Raw genomic sequence first — 24900 nt, forward strand, 5'->3', positions numbered from 1 at the left:
CTTTCGCCTTTCTTCTACCCTCCGATTGTTTGTAAAGATGTTAACTTCTATCCCTAATGTATTTTCAGGGTTTTTTTTGCATCCTCCACTTCTATTGTATTGTAAACCGCTTAATACTCGCATACTAGCGGTATATCAAATGTAATAAATCCAATCTAATCCAGCCCCATCCCATCCAGTGGGTATTTTCTTTCCATACAGAACCCCAGTGGGCTGTGCTGAGGATTAGGAACATTCATTGTATGCATGAAGCCAGTGCAGTCACTAAGAGTATGTTGTGCACACCTTCAGCTGAAAAGTATATTGCAAACTGTGTGCTGCAGCACACCAGTGTGCCTCCTGAGATTTCAGTTGTGCCGTGGCATAGTGGGGAAGAGGAGAGGCATCAGCTGACTGCTTACAAAGAGAGGCACGTCCTTTAGGCAATCAGCTGGCACCAGCGCCTCTCCTTCTCTCCGGCCCTTTTCCCCCCACTGCCAGCACAGGGTTCGTTTGAAGGGCCTTTGCGCATGTGCTGACATCTGTGTGATAACATCACGGCAATGTTGTGCATTTCTGGGTGTCTCGAGCCGTGGACATTAGGTTTAGCGTGCCCCAGCAGGAATGCGAGACACTGAGCTAGAACAAGGCACAGAAAGGAGGAGTGGGGGGTGGGGAGATGAACTAAATTCAAAATACAAGAATAAGTTTTACAAACTGGGAGATAGCATTCTTGAAGACTAATTATTTTCTTGAGAAATTCATTTGTTTAAATTGACTATTACAGTCACTTTCTGGGCTCTGGCATCAGAGGGTTGAAAGGCAATGAATACAAAATATAAAGCTCTGCATCTAAGCAAGGACATTTCAGGAGAAAAAACTTGCTGCTGGAACGCATGTAGCGAAATGAATTCAGCTAAGTGTTCTGTGCTGCTGAAGGCAATAATGAATTTGTTTGGTACAAGAAACTTTTTTAATAAAAGACTCCAAAGTCCTAGAGCCTGATTAAAAAAACAAAACTGATTGTGTTGCTCCTTCAGCTAATTTTGATTCCCTAGTCAAGTAATAATACAGCATATACAACCATTGCTGTCCTCTGGCAAACCAGAGCTACGACGGTACGTCCATGAAAGGAACACATTTCCTTGAGAAATACTAATACAGCTATAAATTCACAGTGGCTGTGCAAGATTCATGCTGAAAGTCATCCTGGTTAAAATGCACGTCGTCAGGATTCTGACGAGGATCTTGCTTGCATTTCTTCTTGCCTTTGGTACTTTCTTATAATACTGCATATTCCACTCAGCAAGAAAATCAGTGCTATGACTGCAAAGTAACCAGCGTAGATCTTAAACTTCCAAGGAAGGAAAAGAAAGAAATGTGGTTATGCTGAAGATGAACAGTGCAAAAAAACACCCCACCTCTTATGCAACTTACCCCCTCTTTTACTAAGGTACACTAAGCAATAAGCGCGCATTAAACCCTAACGCATCCATAGACTAAAATGCACACATGTTAATCGGTTAGCGCACCTTAGTAAAAGAGTACCTTAGTGAAACATATATTCCTAAAGTATAAAAAAAATGTACAGTACCTCAAAACTATGAATAATTCAGTAGATATTGTACTGTATGTGATATACTTTGGCAATCATCAGTTTTCAGCACTGATTTACACATTAGTTCACAAGTTGCAGTTATATTCATTGTCCAGCAGAGAGAGCTGTTTATGCCATTTTGTGCCTGTTCCTTGTCCTACTGTATTTGTATTATTGGCAAAACAACCATAAGGATAAAAACCCATATTATAGAACACCCTTCAGCTATCCATTGCAAGAAGTTGTCGGAACCACTCATAGCCCATTAGGAAGAAAAGAACCATAACATTCAAGATTTCAAATATATTGGCAATGAACATCCAAATCGTAAGGGAAGTCATTTTTCCAAATATTTAGTCTGATGGAAGCAGTACTTATACCTGTTCCCATATGAGCTAAATGTTGAAACTGAAGAATGGCAGGCATTTTTGTAGTGAGTATCAGCATGCGCACATTTAGACTGTATAAGAAGTTTCCTGTGCGTGCATTCGTCTTTTGCAGAAAAGCAATTCAGAAGTAGGCAGAATTTTGAATTTGATACAAGTTCTTAAAAATCATTTCCATGTTTGCATTAGAAAAATACCAAAATTGTTGGCTGGGATTTACTAACTCCCTGAAGAAGCCCATGTCCAGGTGAATCTACTGGCCATGTCAGAGCAATGTGGAGAAATCCATGATGCTTCAAGATTTTGTCTATATGTATTTGAAGTTACTTTAGGAAACTTAAGTTATGAGATATAACTGAAATATATTAAAAGGGTTTGAGGTTCCACAAATCTACTATAATAAAACCCTAAGCGCACATGCGCACTCTTACCTGCGTGTTCTGTGATCGGTGTGGCTGTCAAGAGTGCGCATGCGCACTTCGACCCTCCTCCCCTTCACTCACTGTAAGGAAGGAAGGCAGTTCGTCGTCGTCGACCCCCCCCCACTGTACCCAAACCCCTGTTGAGCCTCCCATCCGCCCCTCCCACCGCAAAACTACCACAAACCTCCGCATGTTTCCATCTCCCCCCCGCCACTACCACCGCCATGCAGCCAACCCCACTGACCCTCCCATCCGCCCCTCCCACCTCCCCTCCCTCTGCCGCGTCCCTGATGACATCATCAGAGACAGAGACACGGCAGAGGAAATCGGCAGTAGAAGACCGCGAAGCAGCGTGTTTAAAGTGCTGTGGACGCTGATGGTGCCGGGAGGTTTGTAGATCGTCTCGCGGTGGGAGGGGTGGATGAGAGAGTCAATGGGGGCGGTAGTGGTGGTGGTGGTGGGGTGCTGCTTACTGGTTCTACTGCACAGGCTAGATGGGAGGAAGGGAGGGAAAGAAAAATGCCGGCTTCTACTGTACAGGTGAATGGGGGGGGGGGGGGTAGAAATTGAAAGATGCTGCTCAATGGTTCTACTGCATGGGGGGATGGGAGGCAGGCAGACAGTCTGGCTTTGGGGGTGGGGATGGGTCAAAGTCTGAAAGACAGTGAGGGAGGACATAGGAAGGAGGCACTGGGGGCATTAAGGACATAGAAAGGGACACTGAGGGCACTAAGGACATGTGAAGGAGGCACTGGGGGCACTAAGGACACAGGACGGATGCACTGGGGGCACTAAGGACATGGAAAGGAGGCACTGAGGGTACTATGGACACAGGACAGAGGCACTGGGGGCACTAAGGACATAGGAAAGGGCACTAAGGACATAAAAGGCACTGAGGGCACTAAGAACATAGAAAGGGCACTAAGGACATAGGATGGGACACTAAGGACATAGGATTTTTTTTTTTCACGTTCCTCTTGGCAATTTTGTCCTCTGTTGTAAAACATATCCATCTTTTGCTATGGCTAGCATTTTTATGTAATTACCTCCTAGCCTGATCTCTGTACCTATGTTAAGGATAGAAATGTGCTCCTACTTAAAAATGAATGTGTTGGGAGAGGATGAACACATTAAAAAGGATTTGAAGTAACTGAGGAAAGCAACAAAAATGGTTTGGGGTTTGAGCCAAAGGCTATTAAAGACTCATAGACCTAAATATTTATAAGGAAAAGGAAGGATAAGGGAGATATGACATAGACATTTAAATAATTAAAAAGTTAATACACAAACAAATCTTTTCTAAAGACGGGGAAGCAGTAAAACTAAAAAACATGAAGAAAAGATTAGTTTCTTATCTCGATAATTTTCTTTTGAGTAGACATGCCATTCCTAAACCTTATGGGTAATCAATACCTTCTTATGAGAATTCTTGTAGGGACCTTCTGGGCAGCCCTCACACCTATCTGGAGTACCCCCTCCCCAGTGAGATCTGGTGCTTCCTCACCGTTTTCATTCCCAGCAGTGCTGCATGCCGCAGCAGCATGAGTGAAGTAAACGCGCTGCTTTTGGCGAATTGGAAGCTTTTCCTCTGCTAATGCTTCCCGTAGTACCAAGAAAGAAAGCTGATGGCCTTTCAATCGAGCCTAATACCAATCGGCCTTCAGTACTGATTTTTCTTAGCTCTATGCTTGATTTCTTCAGAGTCCTAATGTTTAGCATGAGCTGGGAGATTCAGCTCCATCTCCAGGCTAATAGTTTAACACATTTGAAGTCAATCCATGGTCTTTATACAGTACACTCTCAGTTAACCGGCACCCATGGGGATTGATAGATGCCAGATAAATGTAGTTTCTGGTTGCTTTAGAGTTATTATTAAAAATAGGCCTAACACTATACCCCATAATATGCCATACCATAAACTATTCCAGACAAACTACTGGACATGTGGTAGGCAAAGTGTGGGCATACCCAGGTGTGGCATGCCAAGTTTACCCTTAAATTTCTGCCAGAAATTGATTTTATTTTTATTTAAAGTATTATAGTATTTCTTTGATTTTTTTTCCCTAGTTGCTTGAGAGTTTGGTTTGCTTGAGCTCCGGTTAACAGAATCTACTGCACTTTCAGTTGTATCTTTGGTGTATATTTGATGAGACTGTGGCTTAGTTTTGCAAAATCTAGCTTTATCTTGCAGATCTTGATGGTCTTAAGTAACCACCTTGAAATGGGAGCATTATGATCCTCACCCAAATGCTTGTAGTTGGTTTTGTGATGATAAGCTAACATCTACTGCATGCAGTCTGGACAAAACTTTAAATCATACACCAGATGTCTGTTAGAAGTTTTAGTCTGCTAATAGGAACGGGGGAGGGGGGTGAGAAATTAAACATTGAAAAAATCCTGGTTTTCAGTAGAGTAAGGAAACGCTAATACATCTTGAAAAATTGCTCTGATGCGCTAAAGTAGCAAACTAAAGTAAAAACAAATCTGCAGTTGCTCTCAATGAAAAAAAAAGCATGCTGAGCAGGTATGTAAGCTGCTGGGCTTGCCCAGAGAAATATTTAAGATTTTCTGGGAAAGCAGTGGGAATGCCACATATGCTCAGCAGCAATGACTGTATGTTTCAATAAAGAACTGTTGAGAGAAAAAATAAAAATAAAAAAAAAGAGTGTTACCTAGAAGTCTATTGCACTCTGTTCCCTCTTTTCATTCACCATGCTATAAATCTCTAGATCTATATTAGTGTATTCAAAGACATGGAGCAAAGGAAGCTGAAATTGCTCTCAATTGGCTAGAACAAGGGAATTATACATACGGCTTACTGTTCAGGCACAGCTGGGAAGGGAGAAAGCAATACGTTCCTGTTACTGCATACAATAGTGGCAGCTAGTGGTATAGTTACAGGCCCACCAATTCTTGCCTCAGGCCTACCCTGTCTGCCCTTCCTATCCTTCCCCCTCCCCCAAGAGAATTTAGTAGTGATCACTTTGCTCTCACTCTTTCCCATATGTGGATCAAGCATTTGTCCCCACCTGCCTGTGGCCTGGCAACTCCCTCCCCCCCTTCCCATTGAACCTTATCATCTTTGTGGGCAGGGAATCAATACATATCCTCTTGCTTGACCCTGCCTCCCTAGGATTTCCCTCTGCCATGAACCACCAGAAAGGAAACAGGAAATGTCATCAGTGAGGGCTGTTCACGATAGAGGAAGCATGCAGGGCTGGTGCAAGCAGAGGATGTGCCTAGCTACTGTTGACCATTAAGGAGCAGAAGTACACCAGAGGTACAGGGGAAAGAGGGAACACATGCCCGATCCGAGATCAGAAGAGAGGAAATGAGAGGTATGACTGGGAGGGGGTTAGTTTTGGAAAGTACCGTGTTTTTGATTAGTTTTACCAAATAATGAGCTCTAAATAGAGTACACAAGCTTGCCTTTCCTGTACAAAATTAGACATTACAAATAAACCTGATTTTCATTTGAACGGCCCCCGAGTATTCCACATCAAGTTTACCAGATCTAAATAAATACTGAAGTTCTTACCTGTATAAATATATCTAACCCAAGGCCACTTGAATCAACAACAATCAAAGTGATCAAGGTTTGTAACAGAAGCGCAATGAACGTGTTGACGCCAAAGACAAGGGCATACCGCTCCATGGTCAGATTTGCAGCGATCTGGAATCTTCGAACAAGAAAAAAGAAACTTATGATTTAAGTCATAACTATTTTCTTCCTGATCAAAAGACAAGAGAGCAGAGAAACGATGCCTAACAGCATTCTGTGGCAAACTGACCAGTTCAACAGAATACCTATGAGTTTCTGTGACAAGGTTCATGAGAGCACTGCAGGTTATCAGCAATTTTCAGCTGCTGTTACTATATGATTTTACAGACAATAAGAATCCAAAAACAGGTTCCAGTGTTAAGATATCTTGCAATAATGAGATTTTCACAATATTTACCCGAGACTGCCCCTTGATATATGGTTCATATCTGCCCAATATTCTAGCTGAAAATAAATTTTCTATTTATTTAATTACTAAACAGAAATAAATTAAGTTTAGGATGAGTGTCAGGAACTGATGGCATTATACAAGGTCTTCCTTCCTTTATTTATTTATTTAATTTATTTATTTAGATTTTTATCCCGTCCTCCCAGTAGGTCAGAACGGTTTACAAGTAAACATTCACAATGGAGTGAATTGGACATACAAGATTATATAGTAGATTTAAATACTTGGACATACGAGACTGTGCAGCAGTGTAAATATAGGGACTATACAGCAAATTAAGAATAGTAGTTTAAATATAAGTAGTTTAGTTTAGATACGAATTATTTGAGTATAGGCTGAGAGTGGACTATACAGAAATTTAGGCAGAAGATTAGAATGGAGAAAGAAGGGTAGAGGTGGGGTTTAAGGGGGTTGGGTATAGACTGAGGGTGACCTTTAGTTGAAGAGGAGGGTCTTAACCATTTTCCGGAATGTCATTAGTGAGTGCTGTAGTCTGAATTGAGGGGGGGAGTTGGTTCCAGAGTTGGGGAATGAAGTGGCTGTAGGAGTGTTTGCAGGTGGTTTCTGAGAGGAGGGACCTTCCGGGGGGAATGCATAGGCGTATCTCCGTTTCTGAGCGGAGGGTGCGGGTGGGGATGTAGATAGGTAGCTTGGATTTTATGTAGGAGGGGGTGGTGGCATAAATTATTTTGTGTGCTATTGCACAGCATTGGCTAATTTAGAGCCAGTGTTCAGCTGGGGAGATGGGATCATGGTAGTTGAGGCTGTGTAGGAGGCGGATAGCTGCATTTTGGACCCATTGGAGGCGCTTGAGATCTTTTTTAGTTATTCCATTAAATTGGGAGTTGCAGTAATCCATTCCTGTTGTCAGTCTCTGAAAATAGCCATTTAGAGATCTGTACAACATACATTTTTAAAAAAATATATTTGATGTGCTAGAAGCATTCATTTAAGCAACATAAAGACAAAATTAGTTCTGATAGCTTATATTTGTAAAGAAAACACGTAGAACAAGAAACTGCACAAACCTCTTAGAGCTCAATTTTAGGGAGAAGCCGTGAACACGAAATCATTTTTTCCCCCAGAATTACCTGCCTATACAGTCTTGAATGATTTGTCAAATGCCCTGTCTCTGTTGTAGTTCTGTCTGTGTGATCCTCAGTTTGTTCAAAATGTAAACACACAGAGGGGCATAATCGAAAGGGATGTCTAAGTCTGTTTATGTCCAATTCGCAAGTCTTCCAAAGTAAAAAACAGCCGAGGACACTTTCGAAAAACACATCCTAAATTTTTTTACTTTTGAAAATCGTCTAATTATACATCCTGCCGATCTGATCATCCAAGTCGCTAAATTGTCCATCTTTATACCACATTTTCTTCCAAGTCTAAAATGCCTAGAACAAGCCCTGTTGGACGTGGGAGGGGTCTGCAAAGTCATGGACTGAACACCCAGACATGCCACCTAAATAGTGGGGTACCTTACAGGGCACTACTATGAACTTCACAAAAAGGGTGCCATGGCTTCTCCTCACTACAGCTCCCTTATAGGTGATGGTGAGCCCCCCAAACCACCTCCAGAATCCCCTAGACCCACTTATTTACCACCCCAATAGCCCTTATGGCTTCAGGAGCCACTTATATGACAGTCAAAAAGGGTTTTGGGGGTGTAAAGGGGAGTGCACATGTTTAAGTATCAATAAGTGATTACAGGGGCTTATGGGCATGGGTCCTCCTCTCTATGGGTCCCAAACCCATCCCCCAAGACGACTTAAGCTGCCTCTGTGCTGGACGACTAGGCTTTCCTATGCCAGGCGGCCAGGTGATGATGGTCTGGAGGCTGAATTTTAAAGGTGTGATTAATATTTTTATGGGGGTCGGGGATCACTGGGGTAGTGTGTGGGGGGTCTGTTTTATGTGTTTGCAGTGCTTATCTGGTGACATTAGGTGGGTTTTTGTGACTTAGACCATGTTTTACATGGTCTAAGTCACAACATCCAAGTTCCGTCGATCGTGGGGCTATATAACTTTTGGTTATACATGCTGTACGACTAAATCTAAGCCGGTCCACGTCCCGCCCAACTCCTGCCATGCCCCATTTAGCTTTGGTCGTTCAGCGGTATAATGAAGGCCTAGGTAGTTTAGAAATACGTCCAAAACCCGTTTTTAGTATCGGCACTTGGACGTTTTGGAGAAATGTTCGTCCAAGTGTCGACTTAGGCCGGTTTTTGGATGTTTTTCTCTTTCGATTATGAGCTCCACAGATACTACTACATAACCCATACATAACCCATATTTTGTGTAAAGAGTTCAGATGTAGCAGAGTTACTTACCTGTACCAGGTGTGCTCTGAGGAAAGCAGAGCAGATATTCTCACATATGGGCGACGTCATCCACGAAGCCCAGTACAGACATGTACCAAAGTGTACTGTCAACTTTAAAACTTAGCACTGCCCACACTGCGCATGTGCCTCCCCACCTGACACCAGCGCACGGGACCCTCAGTTCCATTTAGAAGCTAAGAAGCCAAACAGGGTTGTGAAAATATCTGTCTGATGTCCTCCGAGAACACCTGCTACAGGTAAGTAAATATGCTTTCTCCAAGGACAAGCAGGCACTATAGTCTCATATATGGAATCTCCAAGCTGTCAGACTCATACCGTAAGAAGGTGGTTTAATATAAAATTGTCATGAGGTTGGTGAAATCCCTGCGGACGGAGGGAAGATGGACTCAACAAAAAAAATAAATATTTGAGAATTGCTTGACCAAACTGTCTCTTCTTGGTCTCTTGTCTCTTCTGGTCTGACCTAGCAGCGGCAATTCTTATGTTCTTAGTAATGAGAAGAAAAAGTGTGGACTGAGAACCAAGTGGCTGCTTTACAGATGTTCTGAATGGAGATTGAGTGCAAATACGCTATAGAAGTAGTCATAGCTCAGACTTTATGAGCAGTGACATGACTAGCATGAGCCCAGCTTGAGAGTAAGCAAAAGATTTACAGTCCGTTAGCCAGCATGAAACAATTTTCTTAGTTACTGGACTCATTCACAATAGATCTTCACCACACCGCACACCAGCCTTTTATTTGCATTTAAGGGACATAGTCGGTGCATACTTATCTGAATGAAGTGGCACGGCCCCTGAGAAAACTAAACAGTGAAACGGTTGAGTAACCGTTGGGCTAAAGTTAAGTGCTTCTTCATACTTACACCTTTTGAATGCATATCTATTGTCAATGTACATCAGACCAATGATGACTAAAACCACCCCAGTAATTCTGGCTGATATCAATGTCCCCATTCCTTTTGTCTTTCCTATTCTTATTTTGTAGTTGTCCCTTCTCCTAACGTGCCAGTTAGTCAAATGTTTGTAGTGCTAGTCTAGTGCTGGTTTTTATTTTCCCCTTAATACGATGATTTTATGTACAGTATTAATTTTATTTTGCCTTTGTATACCCCGCTTTCAATTTTCTGATAAGGCGGAATATTAAATTTTAATAAACTTGAAACTGCATATGAGATCTGAATAATTGGAATATATTGTATCAGTTTACTCTTTGTGGTTGTAACATAAAATGCTAGACGCAGCTTGAAATGTAAAAGATAGATGACAGGGAAAGGACAAAATTAAATACATACGTAGCAATGGTAATGAGCAGCATGTAGACACTCCTGAACAGCACATAAGATGCGTAGCACACCCATATGTTTCTCACTGTGTCCATAACATACACAGCTGCAGCTATAAGAATTGAGAACATAGACAGAGCCAGTTCACCCCAAGTAGACCAGGAGAGCTTTATATATCCCAAGGCAAACACAGCCACAGCTCCTACAAGAGACAGTAATATAAATATATAATAATAGTCAGATATTAATCACAGCTAAAAAAACAAACAAACCCCAAGGATGCAGGCGGCAAGTTAGCACACGCCTGAATAAAATGGGAACGTATAAAGCAAATTTGGGTAATGCAACACCACGCATTAATCTCAACATAGAAAAAACTAAATTACTGCAGGAGTCTGATAATACAAGTACGTCAAGACACTAAACAGATTTAAAAACAAAACATGTCAGACAGCTGTACTGAGTTTTTTTCTTCCAATAGCTGAGAATGTCCTTGTATAGTATAGTGACAAAATCAATAATATACAAGCTGAATATCAAAAATATCTACAAAACACCTAAAGATATTCAAGTAATATTATCAGAAGTTTCTCAAGAGCAGGTTCCTACCACGGAGAAAAAGACCTCAGTGTTTCATGGAAATAGATCCAAAAAACTGCTATGGCAAATACTAAGTTTGTCATAGAACACACATCCTTGGTCATAAAAAACTCAGTGGATTACTATTATATTGATAGAATCCTTCAAAATAACTCTTCCAAAAGAAGGAAACATATGAAGACAAACAAATGAAAAACCTGCACTTATCTTCGATGTATCTTCTGATAAACTAGATTTCCACTGCTTCGTTGTCAAAATATCAATACACCTTCCCGGTTCAGTTTTTAATTGGTTTTAAAAGTTCATCTCATTACCCAAACTTCTGATAATATTAGTTGAATATCTTTATGTGGCTTGTATAGTATAGGACATGAACTGGACACAAGCACTCATTTAAATCAATCATTCACCAGCAGGCTCTAAATCAGTGTTTCTCAAACTGTACCCTGAAGAGATTCCAGGTGTGCCAAGAGAAATTCCAGAATTTTACTTTATTTTTAAAAATTCCCTTCATAAGTATACACTGGAATAGATGATATGTACATCGCATATGCAAGAGTCTTTCAACGTTATGAGTGTCTGTGAGCATAAGGATACAACCACCCAGACAAGCATCATTCTTTGACGTGATTGGTCCTTGAAAGCCAATGACAAGTAATTTTATTTTTTATGCAATAGTTATCCTAACTTGAGCAACAAAGCAATTGTTACTGTTTGGATCTTCTTATCTTGGCAGACTTTGATTTTCAGCTCTGACAGAAATTAAAGAAAAATGAGAATGACTGCAGATGGTGGATGATGAAATGTGCGTTTGCTTTTCGACTGCTGAGCTGCATTTTGAGTTAATTTGCACTCAACAAGCACATCCATCATACTGATTAGCAATTCTACTCTCTCTACTTTAGTTTCACTGTTGTTACAATGGCCCATAAAAAACATAAAGAACTTTAAATAAATAGCTCTCAAATTTAATTTTGTTGGATTTGCAATTTTATAATTTCAATTCTAATGTGCCACGGAAAACACTTGCTCCGTTTAGTATGCCAGAGCTAAAAAGGTTTGAGAGACACTGTTCTAAATAAAGCTTATGGCAGATATTTACATGGATTTACAGTAGGCTATATAAAACCTGGTCACTGGAATTATCTGCTGCATAAGTTTTGAGACTGTCAGCCAATTGCTTTGGTAAACAATTAAATGAGCACTTGTGTTGAGTTTGGGTTTTCCATACTACATAAGGGTGTATGAACAGCAGCACATTTAATTGGGAATCAATTTTTTAATTATATTATTGGTTTTAAATCTATGAAGTCTTTTGGTGTACTCAGACTAATGACCAGCAGACTAAAAGTCAACTGTTTAATTCTTCTTTATGCCATGCATAATTAACCTGTGAACATCCAATGGTGAGGATGTGATTATGGCAACCAACAGCCATTCAACAGAGGACTGGACAAATTTTTGCAGGAAAATTCCATAAAAAATTAGTAGCTAGGTAGACTCTGTTCATCCTTAGATATTAATTATGTGAAATAGATCTCTTTTTTACAGAAAGGGTGGTATATGCATGGAACAGTCTCCCAGAAGAGGTGGTGGAGTCAGAGACTGTGTCTGAATTCAAAAGGGCCTGGGATAGGCACATGGGATCTCTCAGAAAGAGATAATGGTTACAGCAGAGGCCTTTATCTGCCATCATGTTTCTATGTTTTGGATCTGCCAGATGCCTGTGACCCAGACTGGCTATGGTTATGCTGTTAAAAAGGAACTATTATATTCAAATTATGTAAATTTCTGGCATGCCAAGAGGTTGTGAGGAAGACCACTGGGTGCATGAAGGGATCAGCCATCCATTCCTTATTGGCCAGGAATCATTCTGTCATTATTGGTAGTTAGGTATCCCTCTCTCTCTTCCTAGATGTAATGCTCCAGGTCACTCCTCCACTACTCTCCTCCTGAGTAAATTAATTTTGCTATAAAACAGGAGGCACTGCTGCTTGAAGGGGGACCACCACCAATTTAATCTTGTGATAATATGTGAAGGATAGCTCATGATATCTCAGCCTGACTTCTCAAACAAGCACGGGGTCACATAATTCAGCCCAAATGGGCTGGAAAGAACAAAAAACAAATAAACCACCACACACAAGCACAGCCAGCCAACAAAAATTTGCCATCTTAAAATCACATGCTGGAGTGAAATAAAGGTTATATCATGCTCCAAAGTACATATTTTTTCCTACTCCAAGTTCTGTACAATCAACAATTATTGGGCGGGGGGGGGGGGGGGGGGACACACACCAAAAACTCTCCCTAGTAAACAGCATGTTTTTCAGCTAATTATCCTGAACTGCTGACAAGATAGCTCATTTGTACTTGTGTATCACTGCAGTCTTGTGGCTTGAAACTTGACCTTTAAGCACACTACATCCCAGAGTAATACTCTCCAGCATAGACTGCTGAGCCCAAGCATATCCCCCTAAAATGCATCAGTAAATTAGCCCTCTCTTACCTAGCAGAGTTGATACTGCTTCCACACTGCCATTGTAGATCTCAGAGTTCTGAGAAGGCATCACCTTTTCCCATAATCCTTGGGAATAATTTATTACTTGAAAATAGCCACAGGTTGATAGCGCCCACCATACTGACCAGCACAGCAAAGGTCGAGAGGAGTAACACTGCAGAAAGTCCTGCCACAATACTTTCATTACTTTTAAAAAATTAAGAGTCTGTTCTTGCACTGGCTGAAAAAAAAAACCAAAAACAAAAGAATAGGCAATTTCAAATTAAGAATGCTTACAGTACTTTGTATACTGCTGCTATAAACAGTGTTTGCAGAAGGCCATCTAAATGGTTACAAGGGTCCAACCCCAAAAGATTGCAAATTTGGGCACAGGTAGATCGAGTCATACAGCAAAGGGATGCATGGACAAGAGGAGTTTGAAACTAGTTCTCTTGGATGTGTGCTCTAACTCACACAAATCTAAAACTGTGTGCCTGAATCGGACAAGAGGTCTGAAGGACTTTCATGAGATGATCCAAAAAAATGTTATCTCCAACCAGAAAAATCTAAACTTCAGAGTGGGAAAGCATCAGATAGATTAGAATCCGATGCCATCCCACTCTGGAGTATTCAAAATCAGTATTTGAAAAAATGAGGAGATTTTGGTCATAAATGGAGTCTGCAACTAGGAAACCTACTGAGTTAATTCCATCAGCTGTTTCTACAGGGAATCCAACATGAAACCTGCAATTTTGTGCCCTAGCCCTTCAAAATTTTAAGCCCTGAGCAAAAGGAAAAAGAAATCCACCTCAAAGTCAAGCTTCCAGAGATTAAATTTTGAGCTTCTTATGGTTTTCCAATACAGTATTACAAGCCAACTAAAAAGTCATGCTTGAACACTGCACAGTAATCTTCTAGGACTGGCTTCCTTTCTAAGCTCTTTTGTTGTGTTGACTATAAAAGAGGAATTCTGGAAAAATCTAAATACATTTTAGTTCTGGCACAAACCACCACTTGCCACCAAGAGAAAAGAGATATCAATGTAGGTTGGTTCATCCTCCACCACCGAGATCCCTGGGGGTTGAGCGGAGGAAGGGAAGAAGAAGAAAAACACAGAACAAAACTGGTAAACACAGAACAAAAATAAAATTTCAGTACTCCTTTCTGAATCAGATTTTTTTTTTTTTTTTAAAAGATCAAGTACAATCAGAAAAGGGTTTCTCCTCTACTCATTGGTGTAGTAAGAGGGAGCAGTCTGCCCCTTCCCGACCCCCCCTTCCCTTTACCTCGAATTTTCCCTGCTCGAGCAGCATCAGGAACTTGCTGCCCACATTGGCGTCATTTCTCTCTCTCTGACGTCACTTCCAGGTCCCACGCCTGGGAAATGAGGAAAAGCTGACACCGACATGGGCAGCAAGTTCGTGAAGTTGCTTGCACCAGGAAAATTCGAGGTACGGGGAAAGGGGGTCAGACAGCAGGGAGGGCAGAGTGCCACCATCCCAGGCGCCACTCACCCTCGCTAAGTCACTACCTCTCTTGGTTCTTAAAACCTCTGTCTGGCATCCAGAACTTCTAAATACTTTAACCCTGTACAATGCCATTCATCTACATCAGAAACATAGAACATGGAGCTACTTGTCCTTTTGATAACCCTTAGCTCTCACTGCTCTCCTGCAAAGAGATGCCTGACCTCCTCACTTGAATTATAAAAACCATTTTTCTGTTAAGAATTCTGTTAATAGAAAATCATGTTCTTTGATTTATATTTCTGTTTCACTTACCGGTTTATCCGTCTTGGACTCTGCTTTGTTTAAGGGAATATTTGCTTCCATGTCCTCCCAACCTGGGTCATACTTTAAGTCAGAAATTTTTCCAGCATGTATATCCTTGATTTCGTTACTAATAGAATAATCTGATCTCTGATGAAAGAAGAGACTTTTCTGTGGCATTGGCAGAAACCAAGAAGTAGCAAACGCAATAGACATACAAGTTAAAGAAATTACATTCAAACTGAAGAGAGACCAATTGGCAACAGACACCAGAATTTGCCCCACCATAGAACCCACAGTGTATCCAGTCAGAGTGGCGCTTCGACAGTAGCTGGTGACTTTCTGGTATCTAGCAAGATCTACAACACTGTAGATGTAAGAATAATAAGCAATGTCAGTTGCCGTTGCAATGCCGTAGAAAAACTCTAGAAACTGAACTGCCAACACACTTTCAGCATAGAGCAACATGAACCACGTGATGATTAAGCTAATTCCTTGGAGGAGGATGACAGGTTTATATCGAAGATAGTCCGTGGCCAGGAATACAGGAAACAGCAGTACTAGATAGGAATATGTCCATACTGGGTAGATTTCATTGAAGACCTGTAAAAAGAGTGAGGAGAGCAAGAGAGTTCAAGAGGTACTTTTGAAACGTTACTACCACATCTTTCTCAACAAGCATGAGCCCTAAATTGCTGGTTTAAGTGAAACTTTTAGCCTTCCTAATGTGATGGAAAACTTATTGTACGACATTCTTGAAAATAAGCATATTTACATTTTTTTTGTTCCGTTTGTCCCTGACATGACATTTATGCCCAACTCCTGACTTCATCTGCACACTATGTTCAATGAGAACTTGGTGGTCAGAAGTCAAATCCAAGGCAACTGCAAGCCAAATCATAGGAGCACCACCTAATTTTGCACACGCATCTTCAAGGTGTCTAGGGAGGGGCAATTTATACTGTTTAGCACTATCAATCATTTTGAAGTGTTTGACACCTTAGATCCCAATATTATCCTGTCCAGGCTTTCACTGCCTATTACTGTTGGTATTCATAAAAAAATACTTAAAAGCATAATACCTACTATATACAGTAAAACGCCAATTATTCAGACTAACCTCAGTAGAGAGCAGTCCAGATAATCAAAAATCCAGATGACTGAACATTAATAATTTTGTTTTTAATAATAATTGTTAAAACAAAAAAACAAATAGTTAGTGCTCCCCCCTGACAAAAAAAGGCAGCGTTCCCCCTCCCTTCCCAAACAGACACCGCCAACCCCCTCCCGAACCCAGAGGAAGGACACCAGGCCTACCTTGTTTTCTATAAATATGTGGAATTGATTGCTGGTGAAATTATTCACTTAATTTTTTGTAGTAAGTAAATTAAAAAATTAAATAAAACAACAAGGTTAAGACCAACGATAAAAATCATACCCCAGTAAGACTCTCACTGGAGGGGTAAGGTTTGGGTGTTTGAGGTCTTTTCCTTGTTTTTGATAAACATATATATTGTGATGTATGAACTACGGTATCTCTAATGTGGCGGTCAGGCTGATTTTTGGGTTGAAGAAGTTCGATCATGTAACTCCTTCCTACCGACTCCTACATCTGGTTGTCGATGAAGGCACGTGTGAAGTTTAAGTTTGTATGTTTTTGCTTTAAGGTACTATTCGGTTTAGCTCCTAAATATAACTGACATTTTCTCTCTCTCAACTAATAAACATAAGAGAAGCTCACACTTGAATTTTGTTTCTCCACCAGTTAGAGGATGTAAATTTAAAAGACATCCTCAACATCTTTTCTCATATCAGGCAGCATTATGGAGTAAAGATCTGGAACAATTACTTATGCTCACTAATACTTATGGGGAATTTAGGAGACACCTAAAAACATATCTGTTCCTGAAGTACTTAAGTAGCTGATTTATACAATCTTTCCCACAATAACTGATCTCTAGAGCTGTTAGTCACTAGTTTTTAACTTTGTTAGTTCTACTCAATTTGTAGCATTTTTAATCATTGTAAACCGCATAGAACTTCAAGGTCCTGCGGTATATAAACTGTTGTTATTATTATTATTCTCATTTTTGTGTGAAAAGTATTCAGCCATTGTCTGGGGAGAAAGTGGAGGAGTCTGAAGTGAGGGCACTTTCAGTAAAGCTCTGAGCTTGGTAAAGAGACATCGAGGGATGGATCCAAGAAAATCAATCAAGCGAGAATAGTTGTCTTGTTTTACAAGCAAAAGAGTGGATTGGAAGGAGGTCAGCAGGAATTTGAAGTGAACAAAATCTGCATGAGTGTGGGACTTCAAACAGCGATGTTTTGCAGTTCATGCACAGAAATGTAAGTAGCGGATCTTAGAGGTCAGCCTGACCTGGGGTTTGGCACACCTTACAGAACGTGAGATGGGCAAAGGAAGGATATCAAGGGCAGAGGAGAGAATAGTATTCCAAATAGAGATTGCTTCATGAACAAATTTACATAACATAGTGTTAGAGAGGAAGGGGAGACCGTGGCAAAGAGTGTGCATGGGTCAATAGCCTGAGATTCCTGAAAGCATTAGTAAGGATCGGTCATGTCTGGCTGGAGAGGTGCGAGTTGTGAAGGTTATTAGATGATGGTCAGAAAGCAGAAGAGGTAGAGAAGTTGGCAACTGAGGAATTAGAGAAAAGGACAAGATCAAGATAGTGGTCTCTCTCATGCGTGGGGGTAGTGGAGCACAGCTGAAGATTAAATGAGAATATTAGAGCAAAACTTTGAGGTGTAGGAGTCAGAAATGTTGAAATCACCAAGGATAAGGGAAGGAGATGACGGTTTGAGAAAGACGGAGAGCCATGAGTCAAGGTCAGTGAGAAAGGAAGAAAAGGATTTGTCAGATCGATAAATGACTACTATTCAGCAAGGGAGTGAATAGATATATGGGGTGAACTTTGAAGAAGGAAAAGCAGCAAGACCAAGGTAGATGAAGTTGAAATCTACAGGAGGATTGACAAGATTTCATCTGTCTACTTAACAATCTGTGAGCAGTTCTGTCACCTGCAGAGCCATTCCTTTCAGGCCTGTTCCAAACTGCAAAGATCTAAAGCCAGGCACTACTATATATACCACTGAATTCAATGTCAGTATAAGGAAACCTTAGGGTACTTCAAACACAATCTATTACTGAATATTGGGATTGTTTGCAGGTCTTTTCAATTTAATTCTAAGATTCTTGGACTTCTAAGAGTTAATATCTTTACATTTTATATTTATTCACCACAAACAGGCCCTACGCTCATTAACTTATAGAGCACTTCACCATATCATATGTTTATCACATGTAAACATTTACCTCCTATTTCTGTAATGTAATGAATCAACTTTGTTATAATAGTAAAGTTTATGTTTATTGAGAGCTTCTGTGGTGGTATTACAATACAGTTATTAATACTTGTATGATTATGCCATAATCAATCATCCTACTTATATGCACACGTTTATACCAAATCAATCATCCTATCTATACTACTGTTATTTCTATAGCGGTTCCAGACGCACGCAGTGCTACAGAGAGTCACAAAGAAGAAGAAACAGTCCCTGCTCAAACGAGTTTACAATCTAAACAGCCAAGAGAGGCAAATAGGATATCATGGATACAGTTAAGGGGAACGGTTAATCAGCTGGCTGGGTTGGAGGGCTATATCAAAAGGTGGATTTTCTCTCTGCTTTTAAACAAAGGAAGGGAAGGGGCTTGATGAACAAACTCGGGTAATTTATTCCAGGCATAGGGGAGACAGATGAAAGGAACAAAGTCTGGAATTGGCAGAGGAGGAGAAGGGTAAAGCTAAGAGCAGCTGATCTGAGGAATGGAGATCTTTGAGAGGTGTATAAGCAGAGAAAAGAGAGGAGAGATATTGAGGGGCGGCAGAATAAACACATACACTTCTCCCTCCGTATCCGCAGGGGTTAGGTGCAGAGCCGGACCGCAAAGTGTGAAAAACCGCAAATAACTTTTCAGCCGGTTCTAATCCACCCTCGCGTCCCTGGAACCTTACCTGGTGGTCTAGCGGTGAAGCGGGGCAGGAGCGATCTTCCCATGCTCTGAGACTACAACGGGAACTCACGGCAGCCATTTTGGTAACGAATCTGCACGGGGCAGGAGCATAGGAAGATCGCTCCTGCCCCACTTCACCACTAGACCACCAGGTAAGGTTCCGGGGAGGCTCAGACAGCTAAAAAATAGCCTAAAAAAGGAAATTCTTTAAAAAAAAAAAAAAAAGCGAATAACCAAATCCACGGATACTGAAACCGCGGATTCGGAAGGAGAAGTGTATAATACTAGGTTTACTATTGCAGCTAAATACACTCACATGTACACACCTCCTAAGGAGGTTGACCATTTCATCTAAATATATACAGTACTGTAATCTATTAGTATCCTTGAAAGTTCTAATTTCCTCTCTCTGTCAACTTCATGATTTCAGTTGAAGTAGTCTGAGAAAAGGATAGACTGTTCTTGAATTTTCTGGTGTCCTTTTCTCGCTTTAATTCCTTCGGTAGGGCATTCCACCCCCTATCCAATGTATATTTGCAGTTACTGACTACTTTTTAATTTATAACATTTTATTGAAGGAATCAAATAAATATACAATAAGAAGATACAAAGAGATATTTATTATAATTAAATTCATAATAATATTTGCATACATATTTTTATCATTCCTCCAAAATATATTTCTATATACCTACGGTAATCCATTCCTTTCTATACCCCCCTTGATCCCTTCCCTTTCCCCCTTCATTCTATTTATAACATTTTTAAAGAATTACCTTAGATTATTTTTTAATATTATTATAACATTATAATAAATGAATTAAATAAAAATATAGTTCAAGTAATTTAACACATATTAAAATCTTCCTTCCTACCTTAGAAGGAAAGGTGAAATGAAATACCAAATATATAAAAAATGCAAAAAACATTTACAGTGGTACCTTGGATTACGAGCATAATCCGTTCCAGGAGCATGCTCGTAATCCAAAATGCTTGTATATCAAAGCAAGTTTCCCCATAGGAAGTAAGGGAAACTTGCTTTGATATGTTCCCACCCCCCACCTTCCCCCCCCTCCCGAGGCCAGCAGCGCTGCTCCCCCCCCCCATGAGAACCAGCATTGCTCCCACCGAAGGCCCCCCTCGCGAACTGGCACCCCCCGCCGCCATTGTGCACCCCCCCCCCCGCCGCGACCTGAGATCCCCCAACCCACCCGAACCCTCTTCTTACTTCCAGTGTAGCCTCCGCATCAGCACCAGCATGTCCTGTGCCCAAAAATCTGCTTCCTGTGCCAGGCCTTGAGCATGCGCCCTCAATTTGTTACCTCAATTTCCGACCTCCCCCCCCTGTATTTTACACTATACCATTTTATTGAAGGAATCAAATAAATAAACAATAATATGATACAAAAAGACATTCATTACAATTAAATTCATAAAACATTTGCATACACATTTTATCATTCCTCCAACATATATTTTAATATATGTTAAATGACTTGAAATGTATTTCTGTGTAATTCATTTATTATAATATAATAATATTAAAAAACAATCTAAAGTAATTGTTATAAATGAAATAAGTAGAATGAAGGGGGAGAAGGGTAAGGGGGAAAGGGAAGGAGTTAAGGGGGGTATAGGAAAAAATAGATTAGATATATAGAAATATATTTTGGAGGAATAATAAAAATATGTATGCAAATGTTTTATTATGAGTTTAATTGTAATGAATATCTCTTAATTATCATATTATTGTATATTTATTTGATTCCTTCAATAAAATGTTATAAATTAAAAGTAAAAAAAAAAAAAAAAAGATTCATACTTCTTGCTTTCGAGGATAATTTTTGTATATAAGGATCCCAAATTTTTACTGACTACTTTTTATCATCATTATTTAGCAGCACTGCATTAGGGACCACGAAACGCACCGCTCACCTGCCTCTCGGTGAGGTTTTTATGAGGTCCCAGCAGGTAGGGAGTCAGGAACGGCTCCGACGGTCTCAGGTTAGAAAAGAATCCGTAGAAACAGAGCAGGACGGTGGGCAAAACCCAGCCGGCTCCGGACCCGCGCAGCGGCCTCCTCAGCCTCGACGCGGCTCCTTCCAGATCCATGAGAGGACGGCGGCGTGTTCGCGGTCGTTATGGCCGGACCCCGGCCACGTGCCGCTACCTGTCTCCTTCACGCGCAGGGCTGGACGCGGAAGAGGAATCGGCGGCGCGCGAGAGAGAGAGGGCCGAGCTCCCTGTATAACCCAAGTGCAAGGTCACACGCGCCGGCCAACGGCAACCGCCGCGCTCTTCTCTGACCCCCAGATCCGCGCGCGGGGCGTCAAGGTCTCGCTCACGCACGAGGCACACGCGCCGCTGTTCTCTCTCTCACACACACAGGAACACCGCTCTAACCGTCTCCGACACGCAGCTCCTCAGGCGCTCTCTCTCGCAATCTGACTCATGCTTTCCGTCGCTTTCTCACGGGTGTCCCCCACGCGCTGATTCACGCGGGCGAGTTTCACCGCTGACTCACACCCCGGTTGTTTTCTCTCATCCTTCTCCTCTGCCCTTCGCGACCCAATGAAAAGTTTATATTCGGACACCCGCGCTGCTCTCGCGCCTCCCAAAGCCGCCATTCGACGAAGCGCCCAATAGCGACCATGGGTGGTGCACTCGCGCCTCCGATACCAGCCAATCGCCGGGTCCCCCCCTCCATGTCTACTCTCTGCTCCCGGTATCTTTCCGCTATTGCAGAAACCAGGCAGGAGAGTAAACTCCGCCTCTGCTCTGTCCTCACTGCTTCCAGATTGGAAGACCCTCGCTCACAATTAGCTGATTGGCTAGGAGAAACCAGGAAGTAGAAGGCAAAGAGTAACGTGCTGGACTGAAACGGAGTTATTCTACTAGGTGCTTTAGCACCCCGAATTAGCTTTTCCCCATGTTTCTGCCTCCATCTCAAATCTATGTAGTATTCCATCTCTCTCCCCCTCCATCCATGTACAGTCTTCCTCTTTCCCATCTCACCCTCTCTGCTCTTCCCTTCACATACTACTACTATAAATTATTTCTATAGCACTACCAGACGCACTCGGCGCTGCACAGTCACAAAGAGTGAGAAAACAGTCCCTGCTGGACAGAGCTTACAATCTAAACAGGCATGACAGACAAACAGAATGTGGTGGATACAGTTATTTATTTTACCCGTTGGTATTAAATAATGGTGACTGGCGAAAGTTACGAACCTTAATTATAAAATTTTGTTGGGCTGCTAAAAAACCTAAATTGGGGGTTTGGGGTTTCCGGATATTCGCATATATAATTAGGCTTGTTTGTTAAGACATGTTAGGGATTGGTTTTTAGAGGATGAATCATTTACCCCTTTGTCATATGAAAAAGCATTTTTTCACCCATACCATTTATTATTTTTGATTCAAGTGCCAAGTTCAAGATTACCAGATTATTTAAAAGGTAATTCTATTCTGATTCCATTAAGATCAGTATGGAATAATTATTGAAATTATGGAAATTTCATCAATTTGTTACAGATTTTTTTGCCTATTCAAGGAAATAGTGATTTTTCTCCGGGTATGACTAATGTTACTTTTACATATTGGGCAAGTAAAGGGGTTAAATTTATTGCTCAGCTTTTAGATGAGTCTGGGAGATTACGTAGATTTCCAGAACTATCCTTAATTGTTGGAAGTGGTCCAGGGTCATTGTATGGATATATGCACGTACAACATTATGTGAGTCAAATCAAACGAGAGGGTTTTTCATTGGGTGTACACGAAAGGATTACATGTGGTCAAACCCCCCCTCCCCCCAGACAAGCGATTTTTCTTGCTATTCATGCTTTTTTTTTTGGGGGGGGGGTTAAAGACAATTAGACTGTTTTCAGTCCAATTCTTTATCTATGCATTTGAAAACCATTGGACTCCTGAGGAAGGCGTGTTTGCCGAAACATGGACCGTGTAGGGTCCAGTTGGACTATTACAATTGCATTTTTATGGTTTTTATGTGTAAGAGTATATAATAAATCATTTTCAGAACATCAGTATCCACAGCTTTTTGTTTTCAAAACATATCAGGACAAATAGAAACAGAAAATTCAATTCTTACAACCAGTTAAGGGGAACGGTTAATCAGTGGTCTGGGTTGGAGGGTAGAGGAGTAGGGTTAAGAATTCAAAGCTATTATCAAAAAGGTGGGGTTTCAGTCTGCTTTTAAACAAGGGAAGGGGCTTGACAGACAAACTCGGGTAATTTTTTCAGGCATAGGGGGCAGCTAGATGAAAGGAAGTCTGGAATATGCAGTGGAGGAGAAGTGTAACTTTAAGAGTGACATAACTGAGAAACAGAATTCTCTGGGAGGTGCCTAAAAGTAATAATAAAAATAATAATTTTATTCTTATATACCGCCAAAGCCATGGAAGTTCGAGGTGGTTTACAACAAGAAGCGCTGGACAATCTGCGAAGAGGTCACAATCAAGTCATCAATACAATCTTACATAATGAAAGAAGTGGAAAGCTATATAGTTCTTAAGGTTACTGGTTGAATTAGCAGAGCTGTATAGATTCTTAATTTACAAACGATTGAACAAACTCGTTTTTACCAATTTTCTAAAATTGAAGTAGGATGAGGAGAGCATGATAACGTTACTAAGCCAATCGTTCCATTTGCCTGCCTGGAAGGCAAGAGTTCTGTCCAAGAATCTTTTGTAGTGGCAGGCCTTTATTGTCGGATAGGTGAACAGATGTATTCTTCGTGTGGGCCTAATAGAACTTGCCATCCCTTCCCTTCAAATATAGTGATCCCCTTTTCCCATCTCTTCAAATGCAGCAATTCCCCTTCCTATCCCTTCCCTCTTTCCATTCATTGTTGTTCCTCCTTCTCATGGCTCTCTAATCACTTTTCTTTACCTTCTTTCTCCTTACTCCTTGAGTCCAGTTTGTCTCTCCTCAGCCCCGAATTAAAAAATTTTTTGGAGGCTGCTGGTAGCACTTAAATCGGTCCTTCCTCTAGCTGCCCCGAGGCTTTCCCTTTGCTGTGCTCTGCCCACGCAGTAAAAGGAAATTGCAACAAAGAAAAGGAAAGACCCTGGGGCTGGCCAGAAGGTCTGTTCTACGAAGGGTGCCAGTAACTGTGACAAGTTTTTAAACTCGCAGATGAGGGGAGAGAGACCGGACCGCAGGATGGGGGATAAGGAAGGCTGGAAAGTACATCAATTTTAGTTGGGGTGGCAAGTAAATATTGGGGGGGGGGGAGGGGCACTTGTGACTTGCCACCCTATAGCAACACCTATGGTTTTCGCCTATTTAGGAAGTATTGATCCTGTCTGGTCCAGGGTTGTCATTACTATTTACTATTTTTTGAACCTACCTGTTTCAGTAGGTAATCTACTGGTTTCCCCTAATACTACTCTTTACTATCTTATTTATGAAGCGCTACCAAACACACACATCACTGTACAAAAAAAACACACAAGAGCCAGTCCCTGTTGTATTTTTCCTACAGTTTTTGGAAGTTTCAGTCAGAGATGTAGCCATCCCTACAATATTGGGAGAGGCCAAAGGTGGATTAAGGGGGCAATGTATTTCTTACCTCCACCCCCTGCCGATACCTTTGCTGGATGTTGGCTTTGTTTAGCTGGTTGTGTAAAGATGAATGGAAATATATTATGAGAACTGTTAATTTAAGATTATTAAACATAAATAATACTGTAAATAAATAAATGACTGCCTAACAAACTTATATCCCGTCTAAAACCTAAATGGGCTGCAAAAATGCATACATAAAAAAACCATTGAATAGCAAGCTTAAATTTAGAAGCGCAACTTTTAGCTTCCAATATGTAGATGAATTTTCTGCAGAAAATATGCCAGTCAACATTCAGCTGGTGGCATTTTTGGTTTTTTTTTTAATGTTGACCATCATCAGCTCAATTAATCCGGGATATTCAATGCTGAGTCATTACAGGCACCAGCA

General features: G+C 41.0%; 1 protein-coding gene across 1 annotated transcript; it reads right to left on the reverse strand.

Moving 5' to 3' along the window:
- Nucleotides 1–938: 938 nt before the first annotated feature.
- SLC19A2 (solute carrier family 19 member 2) lies at nucleotides 939–21640 on the reverse strand. Its single transcript, XM_033950267.1, has 6 exons — nucleotides 20860–21640; nucleotides 14901–15491; nucleotides 13129–13360; nucleotides 10029–10221; nucleotides 5923–6064; nucleotides 939–1333 (listed from the first exon to the last, which is right to left on the reverse strand). The coding sequence occupies exons 1-6, from the start codon at nucleotides 21034–21036 to the stop codon at nucleotides 1208–1210; spliced, it is 1461 nt and encodes a 486-aa protein (XP_033806158.1). The 5' UTR covers nucleotides 21037–21640; the 3' UTR covers nucleotides 939–1207.
- Nucleotides 21641–24900: the final 3260 nt, after the last annotated feature.

This window comes from Geotrypetes seraphini, chromosome 6 (assembly GCF_902459505.1).
Source record: "Geotrypetes seraphini chromosome 6, aGeoSer1.1, whole genome shotgun sequence".
NCBI classification, from domain to species: domain Eukaryota; kingdom Metazoa; phylum Chordata; class Amphibia; order Gymnophiona; family Dermophiidae; genus Geotrypetes; species Geotrypetes seraphini.

Coding starts and splice junctions, on each gene's coding strand:
- SLC19A2 (XM_033950267.1), bottom strand. CDS start 21,036: ATGGATCTGGAAGGAGCCGCGTCGAGGCTGAGGAGGCCGCTGCGCGGG. Junction 15,492..20,859: donor AAAACCTCACCGAGAGGCAG/GTGAGCGGTGCG, acceptor CTCTTTTTACAG/GTCTTCAATGAAATCTACCC. Junction 1,334..5,922: donor GGTTAGATATATTTATACAG/GTAAGAACTTCA, acceptor CTTCCTTGGAAG/TTTAAGATCTACGCTGGTTA.